Source organism: Hylobates moloch, unplaced genomic scaffold, assembly GCF_009828535.3.
Source record: "Hylobates moloch isolate HMO894 unplaced genomic scaffold, HMol_V3 SCAFFOLD_128, whole genome shotgun sequence".
In the NCBI taxonomy this organism is placed as follows: domain Eukaryota; kingdom Metazoa; phylum Chordata; class Mammalia; order Primates; family Hylobatidae; genus Hylobates; species Hylobates moloch.
This window is the reverse complement of record NW_026652403.1, coordinates 20,929-42,598: the sequence shown is the minus strand read 5'-3', so window position 1 is coordinate 42,598 and position 21,670 is coordinate 20,929. Positions and strand designations below refer to the sequence as shown.

At 39.1% G+C, this 21,670-nt stretch overlaps 1 protein-coding gene across 3 annotated transcripts in view; it reads left to right on the top strand.

Moving 5' to 3' along the window:
• Nucleotides 1-21,670, top strand: part of LOC116464028 (actin-binding protein WASF3) — a 68,517-nt gene that overhangs the window by 26,688 nt on the left and 20,159 nt on the right. For 2 of the 3 annotated variants that reach the window (XM_058434952.1, XM_032147299.3), the window contains exon 2: nt 2,456-2,605. In XM_058434952.1, coding sequence (XP_058290935.1) covers nt 2,473-2,605 — 133 coding nt within the window. In that variant the 5' untranslated portion in view covers nt 2,456-2,472. Of the gene's footprint in view, nt 1-2,152; nt 2,223-2,455; nt 2,606-21,670 lie in introns of those variants that run through there. The other variant, XM_058434951.1, reaches the window with a different exon arrangement.

Sequence of the window (21,670 nt, the reverse complement as noted above, 5' to 3'; positions counted from 1 at the left end):
ACACCACGCAGGGCCACATAGGAAGCACAGGGTCCCTCAGGAGGCAGAGCGGGAGGGGTAACTGTGGGCCGGAGCATTTTTTTGTGGTTTCTGTGGGAAGGAGTGGACAAAGCAGGGGAAGCAGAGTCAGGATTGGCGGGTTTGAATAATTTCAATGGGCTCTCAGCTTGGGGGCTGTTTCTAGTTGTCTAGTAGTTTGGTCATGGGATGATGTGCAGGTGGGTAGTGGCTAGGAGTGTGAGAGCCACATCGAGGAGGTGGTAGGTGTGTGGGCTCTGGATTGGTTGGTTTGCATTTGAAGAGGGCCCTCTTGGGTGAGTTGTTTTCCATCTATTGGAATTAGTAACCTTGGGAGGATGGCACCAAGCTATCCACCCCCATGATCCAAAAGCTTCCCACTGGGTCCCACTTTCAATACTTGAGATCACATTTCAACACGAGATTTGGAGGGGACGAACATCCAAACTATGTCAATAATCTTGTCAAAATGAAAATATATTCTAGTCATTGGATTTTCTAGTATTGTATGAAGATGAGGTTGGTTGTATGATTAGGAGGTTTGAAACTGTATAAACTCCTTAAATAGAAAGTTTTTATTTATTATCTCCTTTTTTTTGAGACAGTCTCACTCTGTCACCCAGGCTGGAGTGCAGTGCCACAATTTTGGCTCACTGCAATCTCTGCCTCCTGGGTTCAAGTGATTCTCCTGCCTCAGCCTCCTGAGTAGCTGGGATTACAGGCATGTGCCACCACGCCTGGCTAAATTTTTTTTTTTTTTTAATTTTTAGTTGAGATGGGGTTTCACCATGTTAGGCTGGTTTCGAACTACTGACCTCAAGTGATCCACCCACCTTGGCCTTCCAAAGTGCTGGGATTATAGGCGTGAGCCACTGAGCCTGGCCTATCATCATCTCCTTTTTGAGGAGGGGGGTGAGAGGGGGTGAAAGGGATGCCTAGGATGTTGGAGAAGGCTTTCCTGAAGTGTTTGGTGATCCTTGACTCTTATTTAAGTCTGAGGGACTAAAAGCTGGTGCACTCTGGGTGCTTGGGGAGATTTTGACAGGTGTTACTGCCTGGCTGGCAGTTTCAACAGGGGAAAGCCTCCCCCCGCAGTGTTCATATTTGTAGATCTTTTCTCTTCAAACATTCCCCAGGAAGGAATGCTCTAATGTTTTTGGATGGGAGTAAAAGCCAGGCTGCCTGTGTTCTAGGAGCCAAGTGGAACAAGAGGTCGGGGAGCTGTCTCACCAGTCATTGTAGACTTTAATATTCCTGTTTCCAGTACATTTCCTCCCCCTACTTTTAGCTATGCCTAGAGTCCCAAGTTCAAATTCTTTAATTTACCTTTCTTTTCCAGAGAGTAAAACATCCTGAGTTGGGTGGAGGAAGACAGCCCAGGAAGGGAGAAGGCATTCTTAAATGGAGTTTTAAAAGCCACCTCTCCTGTTTTATCTACCCTCAATTCCCGTTTCGCACTTACCTGGTGCCTCCTACTCCTGACCCTTTTGTAGGGAGGGAGAAGGTTCTGTGGCTCAGGTGGGCTTACTTGCTTGGGATGGTAAATGGGGACATTCACCTGCTGCCCCCAGTTAGCAGCCTAGGTGTACCAAAATGTCAGAGGTTTGTCTAGGTCCAGTTGTATGCCACACAGAAAGCCAATCACTGAGACAATGAGTGTTGCCAGGGAAGAAAGCTTTGATTGGGTGCTATAGCTCAGGAGATGGAGATAAGCCTCAAATCCATCCTCCTGACCTACTAAAATTAGGGGTTTATATAGCAGGAAGAAAGGTAACTATATGTGAGAAAACAGGAATTAGGGAGAGATAAGGAAGAGGAGTTGATCAACAGGAAACAGGTGGTCTTAAGCAGTCATGATGGGTGAGGAGTCTGACTTCTCATGGTCCAGATGAGATGATCCTAGTAAGTTTTAGTTTTTTAATACTACCTGGAAGACCTGATGGATGGTTGCCTGAGAAAGCAATTCAGATAAGACAAATGTAACTTGCTCAGGTTTCAAGACTTGGAGGGTCAATTTCTATGTTTATTCAAAGAAACCATAAACACCAGTTCTATGGGACAGCTGGGGTGATGTCATAATGGTGGCCCTTCCTGTCTCTTAATCTGGTTAAGTGGTCCTCAGGTTTGTGGCTTTTGTCTCCTCTCTTGCTCTTGGTACATGTGGACTTTTTGCCTTTCCTCTCCACATTTCAGTGAAGAGAAAGGTCAGAAATATGGAATATATTATTTTTCTATAAAGTGAGATTATACTATACATATACCTTCAGGATCTATAAAACTCACTAAAGTAATTCACTATTTGTTGCATTTTAGCTGATTCTGTCACATAGAAATTTTAGGATAATGAAAATTCCTGGAAAATAGCCAATTTTCAAGGCAATTAAAATTCCAGATTTGTTAAAATGTGAATATGAGCTTATGAAGAATGTGTTTTCAGTTTTCAGATTGTGAGCCATGCCTTTAGTGAAGAGGAACATTGAGCCCCGGCACTTGTGCCGGGGAGCTCTGCCTGAAGGGATTACCAGCGAACTTGAATGTGTAACCAATAGTACTCTTGCCGCTATCATACGCCAGCTGAGCAGTCTGAGTAAGTCATCTTTTTTCTGATTACCAACGACATTAACTTTTTGTTAGCAAATTGATTTTAATAGTTAAATGATCGTCCAAAGAAGAGATTGCAGCTTTAAGGAAAAGATCCTTTCTCCTTCTGTATTTCCCAGTGTGAAATTGACCACTGCACCCGTACTGGGCTTGTGATGCTTAACTTTAGGCAATGAAGATGTGATGCTGTTACCAACTCACAAATTATTAGATAAGATCAAATGTGCAGATTTAAAAGTGTTAATTTTTAAAAGCTTTTGAAAATGAAGATAATTGGTAGTTTTTTTAAAACTATCAATTATTATGAATTATTTTGTTAAACTTGAATAGGACCAATTGTTTTGTTTTTTAAGTGTAATAGATTGAAAACTAGTTAGCACCTGTAATATGCCTGGCACATAGTACCTACTTAATAAATGTTTGTTGATTGAATAACATCCCAAATGAACCATAGTATAAAGGCAAACAATAGATTTGCTGATTTTAACCTACTAAAAGTTAAAATGCAGATACTGACTTCCACATTGAGGTGAACAGATCAGCTGGTTATTATATGTATATGGTACCATGTATATATTTGCATGCATAGATGTATGGCAAATGCAAGCTAGGAAGAAAAGGCTGCTGCTTATTCTCATTTTGAATATTAATATTAAATATCTGAAGAATATTTTATAAGACTCAAATATGCATGAAAATGCCTTTTCCTTCAAAGCTTTTTGAAGTTGCACTATTTTACCCCTAACTTTTACATTTATTTTGTGATCTTGTTTTCTCACTTCATCCTACTCTTTTTCAGTTTAGATGGTTTATGCGGCATTTTTGGTGACAGGTTTTCACAGTTAAATTTTTCAGAAACTCTATTAATAACTAGAAAATCTTCCATGAAATGTCCCATATTGGTAGCCTCAAGCAAAGGGCAAATTTTTTTTTAACTCAACTACTTTTATTTATCTTGAAGAAACGCTGCAGGTAAGTATTGGTTTCTTTAATAGAATTGTACTGTATTATTACTGATATATTTTTAATAATATCTATAATCATTAGCTAAGGCAAAAGTACGTAAAGAAATTACATAAAATGTTTTTTAAAATAAAATTTTTCTGGAATCTAAGTTCTTATGATTGACTTTTGGTAGTGGTTATTGATAAAAATATACAAATTCACATAATTACATGAAGACTCCTTGTAAATTATTGAAGGGTAAAATTGTTTTTGTGTGTATTTATTTTTGTAGGAATGCTTTTAGTCTCTTGTTTTTATGGTTGAAATGCCTGTTGGCGCAAAGTGTAAGTGATGAAAGCCAACATAAACTGTCAGAGTTTTAATAATCAATCTGTATCTCATGCTGTAATAATCAGCGGAGTGTTGTGTTAGTTGTGTTTATGGTGTTTGCTTGGCCACAGTCTCCTGTAAGTGAATCTGCCCACACAGTATGCCTTGTTCTACGTGGCCCTTGTGGTAAATAGAATAATAATAGCCCCTCCAGATATGTCCATGTCCTTATCTTTGGAACCTGTGGATGTGTTATGTTACGTGTAAGAGGGAATTAGGGTTGCTAGTCAGCTTACTTTAAGAGAAGGAGATTACCCTGGTTTATCTGGTTGGGTTCAATATAATCCACAAGGGTTCTTTAAATGGGAAAGGAGGGAGGTAGAAGAATCAGTGCCAGGGTGACGTCATGTGGGAAACACCCAACTGCCGTTGCTGGCTTTGAAGATGGAGGAAGTGGGGCCATGAGCCAAGGAATGCAGGCAGACTCGAGAAGCTGGAGAAGGCAAGGAAATTGATTCTCTCCTGAAGTCCCCAGAAAGAACACAGATCTGCCCATACATTAGTTTTAGCCCAGTGAAATTCATTTCTGACTTCTGACATCCAGAATGGTAGGATAATAATTTGTGTTATTTTAAGCTGTTATGTTTGTGGTAATTTGACACAACAGCAATAGGAAACCACTCTAGTTTTGGTTGTGTTTTGTACCACCCTATACACTGTAGCCTCATGATTGGACCAGGGATGGGAACCTGCCTAGTGGATAGTCAGTTCTGAGTTAGGCTACTGCAGTGCATCTCAACCTGGCTTCTCTATCAGAATCACTTGGGTTAGCTTTAAAACAGGATGCTAGGAATCACCCCAGAGATTGTGCTTCCAGTAAGCACCAGAGATGACCCACAAAATTAGATACCCATGTGTCTGGATGGAAAAGATGAGCTGGGTCAGTCAGATCCTTTCAGGAAGTTTGAACTAAGAAAGGCAGCGAATTTGCTAGTCTCTTATGAGACCTGCTGCTAAAATGTCATCCGGGGATGAAAAAGCCATAATGACCACCTGTTAGGCAGAGTTGTGGGAGGGGGCAGAACCCAGGAGGAAGCAGAAGGAAGCCAGTTGATAAGAAAAGGCAAAAGAAGGGTGTACAAAGAGAAGCAAAAACATGAGCGAGACTGCAGGGCCCACAAGGTGGAGGCAGCAGCTGCTTCTAGACCTGCCCAGGATGGCTTTCCCCTCCCATTTGTGGTGCAGGGCTTGGGTGTCCTCACAGTGACCCTTCCTCACTTGAGGTTCGTTGAGTGCATCTGGGGCTTACAACCCAAAGAGCCTTACAGAAAGAGGAGCACAGTAATATATACTGCCAAGGATATAATTTTGGAAAACGAAGATAATTGAGTGCAATGAACTGAATGTTTGTGTCTCCCAACAATTCCACGTTGAAATCCTAATCCTCACTGTAATGCTCTTTAGAGCTAGGATTTTGGGAAAGTAAGAGGTCATGAGGTGGAGCCCTCACGAATAAGATTAGTGCCCTCATTAAAAAGGCCTGAGAGAGACACCTTGCCCCTTCTGCCTAGTGATGCCAAAGCAATGAGGCACTGTCTTGAAGAAGGGAGAGCAACCCTCCCTAGACACCAAATCTGTTGGTACCTTGACTTTGGAATTCCCAGCCTCCAGAACTGTAAGAAATAAATTTCTATTGTTTATAAGCCACCTACTCTGTGGTCTTCTGTCATAGTAGCTCATATTGCCTGTGACACTGAATTACTGATTGGTGTTAGAATATCAAAGTAGATTATCTGTAGTTTATTAGTGTTTATTCATTCATTCTTCTTTGTATTTCATATAATTATATCTCTTATCAGGTACATGATCGTGATTATCAGCAGCCTAAAGTAGTAGTCTTCCTTAAAAGATGCCGTTTTATGGGAGTAAACATTCTCTGTTTTAATCTACTATTCTTTTACACACATTGGCAAAATAAATATAAATATAAATATAAATACAAATATGAGACAAATGGAAAAGGAAAAATATGTGACCTGTAATCAAGAGAAACAGAAGTCAGTCAGTAGAAGCAAGACCCACAGATGATCCCGGTTTTGGAAATAACAGATGAGTACTTTAGAGTAGTTATGAAAAATTTATTGAGGGGGCTTCCAGTTTCTGGTCTGGCTTTTAAAGAGTTTGGAAGTCACTCCTGTCTACACAATAAGAGGAAGCTCGATAATCTGAAAACCAACTTTTTGAAAGATCCACCAAAGAACTGAAGTTACAGGACAAACTGATGCCCCCAAATTTGGAAAGTAAGTACAGGGGACAGCAAATAACTTTGAATTGGGTTCTGCTTAGAAGTTAACCAATTTATAATTTTAAAAATAATTGATAAGTCACATCAACATGATTATAAAGTAGGAAACAGATATGCAGTTATTACAACCTGCTACAAGACAACACTAGCACATAGTAAATGACATCAATGTTTTACCTCAATCTTTAATTGTTCATGGTTTGCCACTGGATATTAATATATTACAGGGGATGAGGAAAGTTATATGCAAATATATATGAGCTAAAGTTGTTAGGAAGAATAAGAGAATGTAAAGGAATGTTTTTATGTTATTTTTAAATTTTGTAATCATTCACCAGGTATTTAAAAATTGTAGGAATGTATGAGCCTATAGTATTAAAAGTCTTCTTTTACAGAGTATTCATTCCTATGACAAAGTCAAAACATAATCTTTTTTTAAATTCCTTTGGGTACCTACCCAGCCATTATTCAGTGGGTCCAAATGAGAATGGATTGTCTTAATCCTCCCCACTTTGCTGCTCACCCCCCACACCTGTGTCACTCCCCTCGCACCCTTACCTCCACTCCCCACAGCAGAAAATCATTTTCAGGTACAGATTTGGATAGATGATGTATAATTATATGCTTCCTATAAGTGATACAGAGGGGGACTAGACTTTCTCTACATATGTATCTTAGGGAAAACACCAGTGCAACTGAGGGATTTGCCTTGAGCCTGCACTGGTCATCCCTGCTTGAGCAGCAGGGACTTGCCCTGGAGACCTACTGTGAAAACCCAGGGCAACTAATTGTTCTAGGGAAGGAAAAACAGACCAGGACTCCACAGGGAGTTTCTCTGGTCTTTTCTAAATAGGAAGAGAGTTACCTGATCATTCTGATTCTTGTCACATTTATGGAGACAGTTCAGGGTCATGAGGATTTAAATAACTTTGCATAAAGCAAGAAAAGAATCTGATCTTAGATAGCAAATGGAATTCTGAAAGCCCTACAACTTTACATAACTTTTGGGAAATCTGTAGGTTTTTAGCTCTGGATATGCTCGTACTACATCCAAATCAGACACTTCAGGGGTCAGAAATTTTGTCACCATTAAATTTTTAATGGTGGGTTTAACAGGCTTTTTAGGGAATTGAAATCTTTCCAGTGAGACTATATTGAATTTAGTAACAGTCATAGAAATGAAAGAGAGGAAATTTGTCACATGAATGACCATATAGTTTAAAAAGATCACCACATTCAAAGGTTTGTCCAATAATTTTTTTAAGTCTTTTTTAATTTTCAGATTTTTTTCTTTGAGTGTTACTTCTGATACAGTACAGTGTGAGCAATCCCAGTGGCTGGGGGAGGAAAGCCGCTTGCCAAACAGTTTTAGGTGTGTTACTTGGTTTTCCAGCTAGGGAATTTCGATATTTTTTCCTTCAAATAATGACAGTTTAGTGTAGCAATTAACATTAAACCGGGAGTGCTTTTTCATCATTTTCCTTGATTAATAATCTGAATGCTCTTGTTCCTGTCAGCCAGTTGGTCAATTAAATCACAGTATCTTGTAATCAAATTCCTACTGATATTATGATGTAGTTTCAATATAATTTGCTTAAAAAGGAGATGACATTTGTGCCAAGGATGACAAAGCTTCTTTTTAATACCTCATGTGTTTGGTTTTGCTACTTTTTTTTTCTTTGTTCTTGTGATAATAGCTGTTTTTCCCTCCTCCTCCTTAAAATTCTTCTCAGGATGTCACAAAGAAAGGAGTTAGAACTTTAGTGAGCCCTGCTGAAAAAAAAAGTTTGGTGACATTAATGGTACTATTAAGATAATATAGAAAATTTAGCATAGAAACACACAAAAGAGTCAGCTTCACAAAATTCCATCAATCAGAAAAAATTGTTTGTAATACTTTGAACATATCTTTATACAGATGGTATCTCATTGTACATATGGTTTTATAGCCCATACTCACTGTACAGTAAACATCTGTATTGATTCTTATAAGACACATTTTTGAATAGCTGGAGATTATTATATTGATATACCATAATTATTTAACCATTTTACTAATGTTGGACATATAGTTGTTTATTTTTGGGGGAACACTATTATAAATTCTTATTCAAAATAATTACATGCATCTCTGGTTGTTTTTGATTTTTTTAAAAAAGATTTCTTATGTCTTAGGAGTCATCAGGATTCCTCATAATGAGCAAAGATAGTCGTCACAAATGGCCCAAAATTCTGTGATTCCATTAATTTTAAATATGCTTCTCTCTTTACAAATCATTATAAAATCTATTTTTTATTTTCATGTGCGGAGTAATTGTACAAATGAGAAAGGAAGTCTGTTTTCTTTTCAAAGGTTTTTAAGTGATTATTTTTATTAATACTCCTTAAGACACACATTGTGTTTCCCAGTCAACCAAATGCACTCTAATACAGTTGCTTTATATAATTGGATCTGAAATTTGGAGGTGTATTAATTGACATAAGTGCAGTTCTACTCAGGATAGAGATTTAAGTATTTTAAAGGCATGCGCTGAATAAATTTCTTGGATGCTTTTAGCCAAACAAGATTTTTTGGGGAGGTGAGGAGGATAAAACACAGTTTATGAAGGAACTAGATTATAAGTAAATTTCTGTACAGTTTGAGGCTAGGGTTGTGGGTAAGTTAAGATAAAATATATTGAGGTATCTGGACAGAAGTTGACTGGGAGGAACACAGAAAGAACTTACTAATTTTTAATGCTGCAAACTTAGTTTTTGCATCTCTCATGAACAAAGAAAGCCAGTGCAGGTAGGTAAAAAGTAGTGTATACTTAAGAAACTAGAAGATAGAAGTTCTGTCAGCAGGAGAATTGATGGCAAATATAAGAGCCCATCACCCCAACAAAAGGCAGGATTATAGGGGATTCACAGACTCTCATTACCCACCATTTGACCCGGAATGTCAGAAATACTTTCTTAAGGGTATTGTAGAAGTAATTGTTAGTTAGGTTTTTTATTTCTCCTTCCTCCGTATGGATTTTAATATAGCAGAATTTAATGCATCGTAATTCTTAGGAGCACAAGTTAGAGAGTCAGCCAAATCTGAATTTTTAGTTGTGGCTGTCACCAAATTTGTCTGGTTTTATCATCTCTCTTCTTTGTATGTCATATAATTGTATCTCATATCAGGTACATGATTGTGATTATCAGCAGCCTAAAGTAGTAGTCTTCCTTAAAAGATGCTGTTTTATGGGAGTAAACATTTGCTGTTTTAATCTACTATTCTTTTACACACGTCTGGCAAAATAAATATAAATATAAATATGAGATAGGTAGAAAAGGAAAAATATGTGATCTGTAATCAAGAGAAACAGAAGTCAGTCAGTAGAAGCAAGACCCACAGATGACCCCAATTTTGGAAATAACTGATAAGTACTTTCAAGTAGTTACGAAAAATTTATTGAGGGGGCACCCAGTTTCTGGTCTGGCTTTTAAAGAGCTTGGAAGTCACTCCTATCTACACAATAAGAGGAAGCTCAATAATCTGAAAACCAACCTTTTGAAAGATCCATCAAAGAACTGAAGTTACAGGACAAACTGATGCCCCCAAATTTGGAAAGACAGAAACCCATGGACAGAAAGCCTTGTGGGAACCATTTCAGGGTTGCAGAAACTTGGTGAGTTGCTGGAAGCTCAGTGAGGACAAGTTTGAGAGTTAGAAGCTCCAGAGGGGCCCAGTCAGAGGGGCTTCCACACTTGTGTGTTTTACTGCTAGCAACCTTACCAGGTTCTTACATTGAAGATTGGAGAAAAATCTCTTTGTTAGTCCATTCAGAAAAGGGGAATGGACTTTAAAGTAAGCCCAAAACATCTGGGCATGGTGGCTCACACCTGTAATCCCAGCACTTTGGGAGGCCAAGGCGGGTGGATCATGAGGTCAGGAGTTCAAGACCAGCCTGGCCAAGGTGGTGAAACCCCGTCTCTACTAAAAAAAAATACAAAAATTAGTCAGGTGTGGTGTTGGGCACCTATAACCCCAGCTACTCAAGGGGAGAGGCAGAGAATTGCTTGAACCTGGCAGGCAGAGGTTGCAGTGAGCAGAGATTGCACCACTGCATTCCAGCCTGGGCAACAGAAAAAAAAAAAAAAGCGCTCAAAACATTTCACTCTTTTTAACATGCCTGCTCTCAAAAGAAATTATTTCAACAGAGCCTAACAGACTGAGATTTTACCAGAGCTTAACAGACCTGGTTGGAGGGAAATACCCAACTCCGGTCCCTTCTGGTCTTCCTGCCTAACCTGAGGGGAAGCGGGAGTGAGACCCAGGGCCACAGGCTTACTAGAAGACTGAGACCCCAGTCATAGGACTGTAGAGCACTCCCTTTTCACTGCCCCCCACCTGACACCTTACCAGCATAGCACTAAGGGCCTGTGTACTGGGATTCCTTTCACCTTGTGTGTCACGTCTGGTTTTCATCAGAAAATTACAAAGCATACTAAAAGGCAAAAAACACAGTTTGAAGGGACAGAGCTAGCATCAGAACCAGATTCAGATATGGGAGGAGTGCTGGACTTGTCAGACCAGGAATTTAAAAGAACTATGATTAATATGCTGAGGGATCTAATGGAAAAGTAGATAACATGCAGGGACAGATAGGTAATGTCAGAGAGATGGAAATTCTAAGAATCGAGAAAAATATATTGAATGTACTGCAAAAGGTGAACAATGTGTGAGGAAATAGCAGTTTCAGAAGAGAAATGGAAATCATTTTTTTAAATACCAGAACTGAAAAATACAGTATCAGAAAGAAAGAATTCACTTGATGGACCTAACAGCAGACAGGACACAGCAGAAGTGATTGGTGAACTTGGAGATAAGTTAATAGAAATTATCTAAACTGATTCACAAGAGAAAATGAATTTAGAAAGTAACAACAAAATTTTAGAGCATTCAAAATATGGGACCATATCAAATGGTCTGACACATACGTAATTGGAATCTTAGAACAAAAGGAGAAAAAGAGAAGGAATAGAGCAGAAGAAGTAATGGAAGATAAGTTTTGAATATTGATGATAGATATCAACTAACAGACACAAGAAGCTCAGCAAAGTCCAGAAAGTATAAAGAAAACCACGTCATAATAAAATTGCTAAGGAGGCCAAGGCAGGTGGATTACTTGAGGCCAGGAGTTCGAGATCAGCCTCGCCAGCATGATGAAACCCCACCTCTACTAAAAATACAAAAATTAGGCTGGTACGGTGGTGCACGCCTGTAGTCCCAGCTACTTGGGAGGCTGAGGCATGAGAATGGCTTGATCCTGGGAGGCAGAAGTTGCAGTGAGCCGAGATTGCACCGCTGCATTCCATCATAGGCAACAGAGCGAGGCTCCATCATAGGCAACAGAGCGAGACTCTAAAAAAACAGAAAACAGAAACAAAAAACCAAAAATTTTTCTAAAGGAACAAAGATGAAGAGAAAAGCTTAAAAGAAGCAAGAGGAAAAATATACATCATGCAAAAGAAGGGAACAATGTTAAGGATGACAGCTGACTTGATCAGAAACATTGGACCAGAAAACAGTGGATAAGTGCTAAAAGAAAGAAACTTGTCATTCTATAATTCTATAGTCAATGAAAGTATCTTTTAAAAATGAAAGACATTTTGTTCAGACAAAAATCTCAGAGAATTAGTCTTCCAGCAACCTGTACTACAAAAAAAATCTTACGCTGCAGGGAAATGATAACGTTTGGAAACCTGGATCTGCAAGGGGTCCAGATTACCAGACAAAGTAAATATGGGATTAAATAGAAAATATCATCAATAATTAGGTCTGTATCAGCTTAAAAGACTAGTAACTGTTTAAAATTTATGGCATTTATAATCTATGTGACAGTAAAATATGTTCCAGTAAATGCTGAGTGTGAAAGTGATAAATAGACTTACACTGTTGTGTTTTACATTGTTTATGAAGTACTATGTTATTTGAAAGTAGAGACGAGTTAAGGGTACATAGTATAATTTCTAGTAACCATCAAGAATAACATATAGATATCAAATGAAATCCTAAAATAATGATTTGATTATCCCAGAAGGCAAGAAAGGAAGAACAAAGGAAGAAGGAACAGAAGGGCCAAGTGGAAAACAGTCAGATGATAGATTTAATCCTAACCACATCAATAATTTCTTTAAATAGAAACATTTTAAACTTCATCTTAAAAGGCAGAGATTATCAGGCTAAATTAAAAAGTGAGACTAAAATACACGCATTTTGAGGATGAAGACACTGATTTAAGGAAAGTTAATGAAAAAACATGCCCTGCAAACACAAGGTATAAGAAAGCTGGTGTGGTTTCGTGAATGTCAGATAAAATAGACTATAAAACAGATAAGCCAGGACCTTTAATGGTGATAAAAGAGTCAAGAACACAGAGCTTTAAATGTATATGTACCTAATAAGAGGACTGCAAACTACATGGAATAAAAATAGAACTGATGGGAGAAGTAGGCAAACTGAAAATCATAGTTGGAGATTTTAACAAGTACCCCTCAGTAATTGAAAGAACAAGTGGACAGAAAATATGTAAGGATATAGGGGGTTTGAACAATATACCAGCCAATCTGACTTAATTCATCTTTGTATACCAAACTCCCAAGTTGGAGAATACACATTCTTTTAATTTCCCATGGAACATACACCAAAACAGGACGTCTGGTAGGCCATAAAATAGTAAGTTTTAAAAGATTAATATACAGAGTGATGATAATGAGATAATTATAATCTTTTTAGATAATGCTCAAATATTGGAAAATCAAACAGTATTTAAAAAATAATCCTTAGGTCAAAGAAAAACTCAAAAGGGAAATTAGAAACTATTGCTAAACATGTGGTAATGAACACAAAATGCCAGTGTATTTGTGGGATTTCGTTAAAGAAGTGTATAGAGAAAAATTTGTAGTTTTAAATGTTATATGAGAAAAAAAGAAAGGTTTAAAATCATGAGCCCATGCCTCAGGTGGGCCCTTGGTGTTGCTCAGCACTCCCATTGTAATCTCTGTGTTAATTAGTTTTTGTGCTCTTAGTTGCCTATTTCATATCTTTCCACCTCGCACCTCCCCACTCTGCTGATGACTGTGCTTCTTATTTCACTGGTAAAAGAAAAGCAGTGAGAGGAGAAGTAAAGGTCTCCCTCTGACACATTGCACACTGATAGGCTCTGCATCCATGTGTCCTGTTCACCCTCCCTTAAATGGATGGGCTGTTCTTGCTCCTATCCAAGCTGTCTCCTCCAGCTGAGCACTGGATCCCATATCCTCAGGCTCCTTCCCGGCTACAGCACCTTCTTTCTTCTCTGTATTATCTTTTCCCCCTCTTTCTGTGTCATTCTCACCAAGTATAAATATGTAAAGAAATCTCCCTATTTGAGTAAATTTCAGATCATCCTCTCCCTGTCATCCCATTTCTTGCTCCCACAGCAAGATTCCTTGAAGGATGTATTCGTATCTCCATGGCCTCTATTTCCCACCTTGTCTGTTGTCCCCACTGAGATTTCATCACACTCACGCTTTTGAAACTGTGCTTATTGGCATGACCAGTGACCTGCATGCTGCTAAAATCCAGTGGTCAGGCTCAGCCTTCTTACATCATCTGTTACTGGCATGCGACTCACAGATAACTGCCTCCTCTGGAGAAACTCTCTTCACCTGCACAGTGGTCCGCCACCTCACTCTGGTGTTTTTCCTACCTCACAAGCTGTTCTTTGTCTCCTCAATGATCTTCCCCACTTGGCTCTTCTCTGCCTGTTCTCATTTACTAAGTGACCTCATCAGGTCCCATGGCTCAAAATAGCATCTTTATGCTGATTATGTTCAAATGTATGTCTTCAGTTCTGACCTGTCTCCTAGTTTCAAACTTACATATGACTATGCAACTGTCCACCCAGTATCTTCACTTGGATTTCTAATGCATATCTCTAATCCCACATGTCTAAAATTGCACTTATGATTTCTTTCTCTCTTTCCCAGCCATCCCCCGTATGTCTTAGCAAGTGGAAGCTCTCCTCTTAACAGTGCGTTTGATTGTCTTCTTTCTCTCATATCAGAGACATCCAGTCCAGTAGTGAATGAGGTCAGTCATCTTCAAAATGTGTAGCAAATCTGTATGCCTGTTAGCTGCCCTGATGTCACTATTCCAATCCAAGTCACTATGCCTATCGCCTTCTGTCAGATTTCCAGTCACTCCCTCAGACCCCCGCCCCAACATAAAGGAAAGGGCATCTATTTCTCTGTCCTCTTCTGTCCTTTTCCCGATCACTCACTAGCCTTTAGCCACACTGGCTTCCTTGATGTTGCTCGCATACACTAAGCACGTATTTGTCTTCTGCCTGGAAGGTTCCTGCCCTAGATACTCATCTTCCTCCTCTTCAGTCAGTTGATACCATCCTATCAGAGAGGCCTTTTGTGACCACTGAAATACCACCACCCACTTCCTTCCACTCTGTTCTCTGTAAAAAATACTGCTTTATTTTCCCCATAGCACTTATTTCCACCAGACACATTGCTTGTTGATAGTCTGTTTTCCTCAACCATAATACACCCTTCATGAGAACAGGGGCTGTGTCCACAAGTGTATTTCTTCAAGCAACAAGGACAAGGCCTGATACACAGTGGATGCTTGAATATTTGCTGAAAAAATGAATTTGCTTAATAATCAATGTCTGTTATCTAAGTTCTTAAAATGCTTAGAAAGAATATTATAAAGAAGTATTTTAAAAGTTCATTGTAGTTAATTATGGTTGACGTTTCTTTTTATTTTTCTGAATTTTTCAAATTTTCTGTCGTGAGCATGTGTTAGTTTTATAATCAGGACTGTAGCAGTAGAGTCTTTAATTGGACTTTGGGCCATTTTTCCTACTGTTTACTTTCCTGTATTTTCTGTATTTCTTACAATAAGCATGCATTGCTTTTATAGGAGAAAAAATAGATTTAAAAAAGAGGAAAAAAACTTTAAGCCCAATATTATGACTCGTTATTTTATGGAATTCAATAGGAACTGACATTACAGATACTATAATAAAGTTTCTTTTTTAACTTTTCATTTTGAAATGATTTTAGACTTTAAAAAGATCAAAAACAGTACAAAGAATTTCCATCAACTTTCACCCAGATTTCCCAGATTTTGTTTTACATTTCTTCTTTTTCTCAGACTTCTCTTCCACTTTTCCACTGTACATATGCATGTATGCGTATATATTAAAAATGATCTCTTTTTTGTCTCCTTTAATCTGAAATAGTTCCTCAGTCTTTCTGTGACTTTTATGACCTTGACACTTTAGAAGGGAACCAGCATTTATGTTATGGAATGTCCCTTGGTCTGGATTTTCTAATGTTTCCTCGTGACTAGATTTAGGATATTGACAGAAATATCACATGGTGATGATGTGTCCTCCCCTGTGCGTTTCATTAGGAAGCTTGTGTCCGCTTGTGCCATAACTGGTGGTACTGACTTTCATCAGTGGATTGATTACCCCAAGTTTCTGTAATGCAAAGATTTTTTTCCCTATGTGATTAAAAAGTATATGGGGAGACACTTTGAGACTATATAAATGTTCTGTTTCTCATCCTTCTATGAACCCACTAGTGTCAGCATCCACTGATGATCCTTGACGGAAACAGTTGCTGTGGTGGTTGCAGAATGGTGATTTTTTGGTCATGCCATAATTTCTTCAACATTAGTTAGTTAGCGTTCTGCTGCAAATGCTTTCACTTATTTCCCTATTTATTTACTTGTTCATTTATATCAGTATGGACTGATGGATTATTTTATTCTGTGGTTTATAATCCATTGACTTATTTTGATCCTTACGTTTCTCCACATTTGTCTGGTGGGAGCCCTTTCAGACAGGCTTCTGTGTCCTTTTGACATCTCCCCACCAATCTCAGAAGTAAAGTCCTTTGAGCACCTTACTCTTTCTAGCACAGCAATACATTCTAGGCTCATGTGGTTTTCTACCCTCAGCCCTGGAGTCATTTTTCCAAGAAGCCTGATTCCTTTTAGTGGAGAACAAAAAGCCAAAATCTTGACAAACCAAGATCTAGGTGCCAGTGTGTGTGCTAAAATTTATGAAAGCCCTAGTTATGACTGCTCTTTTGTTCCCAGAAAGGACTCATACAAGATACCTTGATTGTTTCCAGTAAATCTCCACTTTTAAATACAGCTGAAAATCCATGTACAGTTCTTATGCTTTGGCAATTTAGAGATGTGAGATAAAGTCAAAACATTAGTGATTTTCTTTATACTTTGTTTTCCAAAGTAAAAAAATTTCTTTTAAGCTATTCATGTCTTAAAACAACTGAGTAAAGTGTAGTTTCATAAACAAATGAAAACATTTACCTTTCTCTTTACCTAAATTCTCTTTACTTAAAACTCTCTTTACCTAAATTCTTTTTACCTAAAACTCTCCAGAATTTAGAAACTATTTATCAGTGGCTAAGGCCAAAATAATTGTCACCTAGTTACTAAAAATAATTCATTATTCAAAAAATAACGTATAATTTCATGTCGTGACTGACCCCATGTTACTAACAATCTGTCCAGCCTACAATAAGCAACAAAATTGTTTTTCCCCCACCAAGAAACATGACTTCCTGGTAATAAACCTTCCCAACACCAAGAAATAAAAAAAAGTCTTATCATTCTAACCCAAACAAAAATTAATCATCAATACTTCCATAAAAATTTTTAATTTAAAAGTACAGTTAATATACAAATATATCCCAATTTTGTTATGTTTTCTCTGATCTATAACTCACTTTCATCCTATTTAAAATTATTTATTTTAAATAAATAACCACGTATAATCTGTAGTTCCTTGTAATAGTCCCATTAAAATAGATTAGGTACAGAAAAAGATGACATCAAGAAAAATACGAGATCATACTAATTAAAAAAATACAGTCCAAAACATGTTTTCTAATAAATAGACAAGTATACACACCAAGCCCAATACTCATTCCTTACGACTATGACAACTGTGACTAAAGACTATGGGCTTTCCTAGAGAAGAGCCTTCCTGACTACAATCACTGCTGGTCTTGTAAATACAACCAGAGGGTTGAATTATGACCAGAAGGGGGAACTTGTGAGACAAAGTAACAAAAGTAAGAAGCCCTTTGGTCATTCGCTTGGCTTGCCAGCAGAATTTCACAAAATCCCTTGTCAACAAAACTTCACAAAGTACCTGGCTCAAGGACTGAGAGCAGCCCTCTGGAAGAATGCCCTAAAGATGATACAGGGGGTAGAGCGCAGGTTCCTGCATCTCCTGCCTAAATCACTGCATTTTCCAAAAAAGGTGAATTAATAATCCTAGCCCTCATCTTTTCCTATACAGAAGATAATGTCTAAGGATTTTGCTTTTATCATCTGTAACCAGATGTATCCTCACATTTTACTCTATTGTAACTTGTATTAGGTTGGTGCAAAAGTATTTAATATAACTTCTAAACACATTTGATATACCTGCTAGACACAGGCAGGCCACCATCACTTATATATAAACTGTGGGCCAAAATACTACTTTAAAATAGTCTAACAACTCTTGAGAAGCCTCTTCTGGCATACATTCCTCAGTAAGACTTACAAATAAAGCTAAGTTTAATTCTTCAAAAGCCTGATTTTTCTTTAGTTGACAGAGGCATTTATCTCAACCTGATGTACTTGGACATGAGTTCATGTGGTACTAATAAGTCCAGAAGTGGAACTTTTGTCAACAAAGAATGAATAAATTGCATTTACCTCAGTGTGCTCCATAATTCAGAATTAGTTTAGCTATTAATGGACTTGCCATTGAAAGAGTGAGTAGAATTCAGCTTTTCAAATCATTTACTGTTTGCAAAACTGAAGATTGTAATTATAACACTATTCTTATTCATCAGAAAATATAGCTCTTTCCGTTTTTTTCTCTTCAGACACTTGTCAGCTTTCAACAGCTGGCAAAATATTAATTACGCAAGTCTTAAAATTTTATGTCCCTTTATAAATTGAGAACTTCTGAGTGGAAATGTAGTATCAGTTGCATGTTTTTCAAATAGGGTTAGGCATCGGACATAGAGGCAAATGTTGCCTGTCCTTTTCTGCTTATTCAGCATCGAGCTGAGAGTACATGGTGTTGTTCTCAACAATAGTTGCTGTGCTTTGAGAGTATTGCTGTCACTTTTGCAAGAGGCTATTGTGTACACTCCCGTATTCTTGGTGTATATGCTGTCCCATGAATTAGTTTTCTGTACAGCCGAAGGGGATGGGATGGAGCTTTTGAAGTTGCACTGGAGTATATGTGTATATATAAATTTATTTTAAACTGTGAATTGTCAAGCAGAAACACAAGAATTGGTTTCATTTTGTGAGTATGTCAGACATTCAGAAATAAAGAACTGATAGACTTGAATATGAAGCATTTGGAACATGGTGCTCATCTACAAATCACCCAGCATTTCACCAAATGGATTCTATAAAACAGTAGTTTTGAAAGATGTTATTAGGTGTCTCCAGGCCCAGTCACTATGAGAACATTATATGTTAGATGCTTCTCTTGCAGATTGCCAGTGCACATTAGCTTATTACTGACTTTGAGACACCCCAAGGCATAGAAACATGTTTAATCCTTTTAGCTCCTCATTGCCCAGCCTGCCTTGAGCAGGAAGCATTTTGTTGGCTTTGTGCTTGTTAACAAGAAACACTGGCATAGATCATGTGTTTTTCATTCAGCTGATAGTTGTTGAGCAGTGGGTGAGCATGAGCAGTGGCAGAGGTGAAAGGCAGAACTCCAACTCTCCTAGAGTTTAGATGAATGAAGGCAAGATTAGAGTTCTCTGACGAGTCCTGTGATCCAGGTCAGCTTAGGGCATTGTGGAGCACAGAAGGGGGCAAATGCTCTTACAGAGCCCAGTCTGCATCCTGAGTTAGCCAGGACTCAGTTCTTGTGTTTTTATTCACTTATTCCGAAATCTTTTCTGAGAACCTACTATAAGCCAGGCATGCTCTAGACATTGGAGACTGATATAGCAGTACACAGAGCTAAGGGGAATCCTTGTCTTTGTGGATCATATGTTCTAGTGGTGGGAGACAGATGAGAAACAAGATGAATACATACAAGTGCATAATTTATTACTTGGTGATTAGTGCTAATCAGGAAAATACAGCAGAGCAGGGATAAGAGGGGTGTGTGATCACATGTGTGATGAGGTGATGGCATTTAGCCAGGGCTGCTAGGAAAGCCTCACTTAGAAGGTGACATTTGGGTGTAGAGCTAGATGAAGTGAGGGAGCAAGCCATGTGAGTCTCTGGAGCAGAAGTGGTCTACACAGAAGGAACTGGAAATGCAAAGGCCTGGGGAGAAGGGGGATGCTTGGCATGTCTGAGAAACAGTGAGGATGCCAGGGTAGTTGGAGTGAGACATACAAGGGAGAGGTTTATAGGAGATGAGGCCCAAAGGTGAACAGAGCTAGATCGTGTAGGAGCTTATAAGTGGTCATCTGGCCTTTAGCTTTTATTCTGAGTGAATTGGCAAGGCATGGAATGGATTTGAACACTCAGAGGAGTAACAGGATCTGAGGCTGGTTTGGACAAGATGGCTGGGGCTGCTCGGTTGAGAGTGAACTGAGCAGGGGCGTGGATAGACGCAAGGTTGCTGAAGACCTATCCCTTGGCGGTTAGGGAGGTCGAGGCGAGTGGTGATTATGCCTTGGGGCAGGGTAGGATCAGGGCTGGTGGTGCAGAGCAGTCAGACCCTGGATATATTCTGAAAATGGATGTGTATGACAGTTTGCTGGAGAGCCAGTGTGGAGTGTGAGTGATTGAGAGATGGCAAGGATGACCCTAAAGTCTGTGACTGGAGCAACAGGAAGAATGGAGCTGGCTCTTCCAAGAGGGGAAGATGGGAGAGAAGCAGGCTTATGAGGGGGTGTGAGGACTCCATTCCAGGCAAGTTATGTTTCAGTTATTAGACACCCAGTGATGCTGCCAGTAAGGAGTTTGATACATGGGTCAGGATCTCAGGAAGAGGTCCATCTGGAGGTAGAAATTTAGGAATCATCAGCATAGAGGAAGTGTTTACAGCCATTAGACCGGATGAGACGCCTAAATGAATGTTGATGGAAAAGAGAAGAGGTTGGAATATTTACACAGATCTTTTTTTCTATTTCAGTAGTTTTTAAAAGTGGAGTTTTTGGAAATATTAAAACACTAGGTTTAGAAGCAGAAGTAATTAGCTTTTTTTTTTTCTAAGCAAAAAGAACTTTTGTTAAATAAAAAGAAAAAGCCAAGACCTTGTGCCCTGGGCTCCTGTGGAGTTTTGATTCTGGGGAGGGAGGAAGCAGCAGAGGGAGCGGAGGGCCCGCAAGGTGGGAGGGCACCTGCAGGCTCTTGGCAGGCAGGCTTGGCCTGGGCATCATGGTCAGCACTGGGCCGTGCCACGGAGAGGCCGGATGGATGAGGCCTGAGAACTGGCCCTTGACTTAGCAGGGAGAGATGGTCTGCTGAGTTGGGTCGGCCCTTTCATAGAGTGATAGGGCAAAAACAGGACTGGCGTGGGGTTGGGCAGAATGGGGAAAGGGGCGAGGACAGAGCAGCATGGGGTACTCTGGAGAAGCTTTGCTGCGAAGGGAAGAGAGTAAGAGTGTAGGGTGAGGAGCAGGGGAAGAGGGAGGGTTTTTTCAGTGCAGAATTCTAGATTTTTATGATTTTCTTCTCCAGCTTTTTTAAAAAAAATTGTGATAAAATTTACATAACATTAAATTTACCTTAACGGTTTTTAGGTGTACAGTCCAGTAGTGTCTTTGTGTGTTGCTATAAAGAAATACCTGAGGCTGGGTAACTTATAAAGAAAAGTTTATTTAGCTGATGATTCTGCAGGCTGTACAAGAAGTGTAACACCAGCATCTGTTTCTGGTGAGGCCTCAGAAAGTTTCCACTCATGAAGGAAGGTGAAGGGGAGCTGTGTGTGCAGAGGTCACATGGAGAAACAGAGGAAACAAGTAGCGGGAGGTGCCGCCAGGCTCTTTTTAACAGCCAGCTCTCACAGGAACTACTAGAGCAAAAACTCGCTCACCCAGAGAAGGCATTAGTCTATTCACGAGGGATCCACCCTTGTGATCCAAACAAATTCCATTATGTCCCACCTCCAACATTGGGGATCACATTTCAACATGAGATTTGGAGGCAACCAGCATCCAAACTGTAGCAAGTAATGTTAACTACTGTGTACACATGGTTGTGCAGCAGATCTCCAGAATGTTGTCATCTTGCAGAAGTAAAACTCTGCACTCATTAAAGAACTCCCCATTTCCCTCTTCCTCTGACCCCTGGCAACCACCATTCTACTGTCTGTCTGTATGAGATGGACTACTTTAGATGCCCCTTATAAGTGGAATCATACAGTATTTGTCTTTTTGTGACTGGTTTATTTTGCTTAGCCTAATGTTATCCTCAAGGTTCATCCA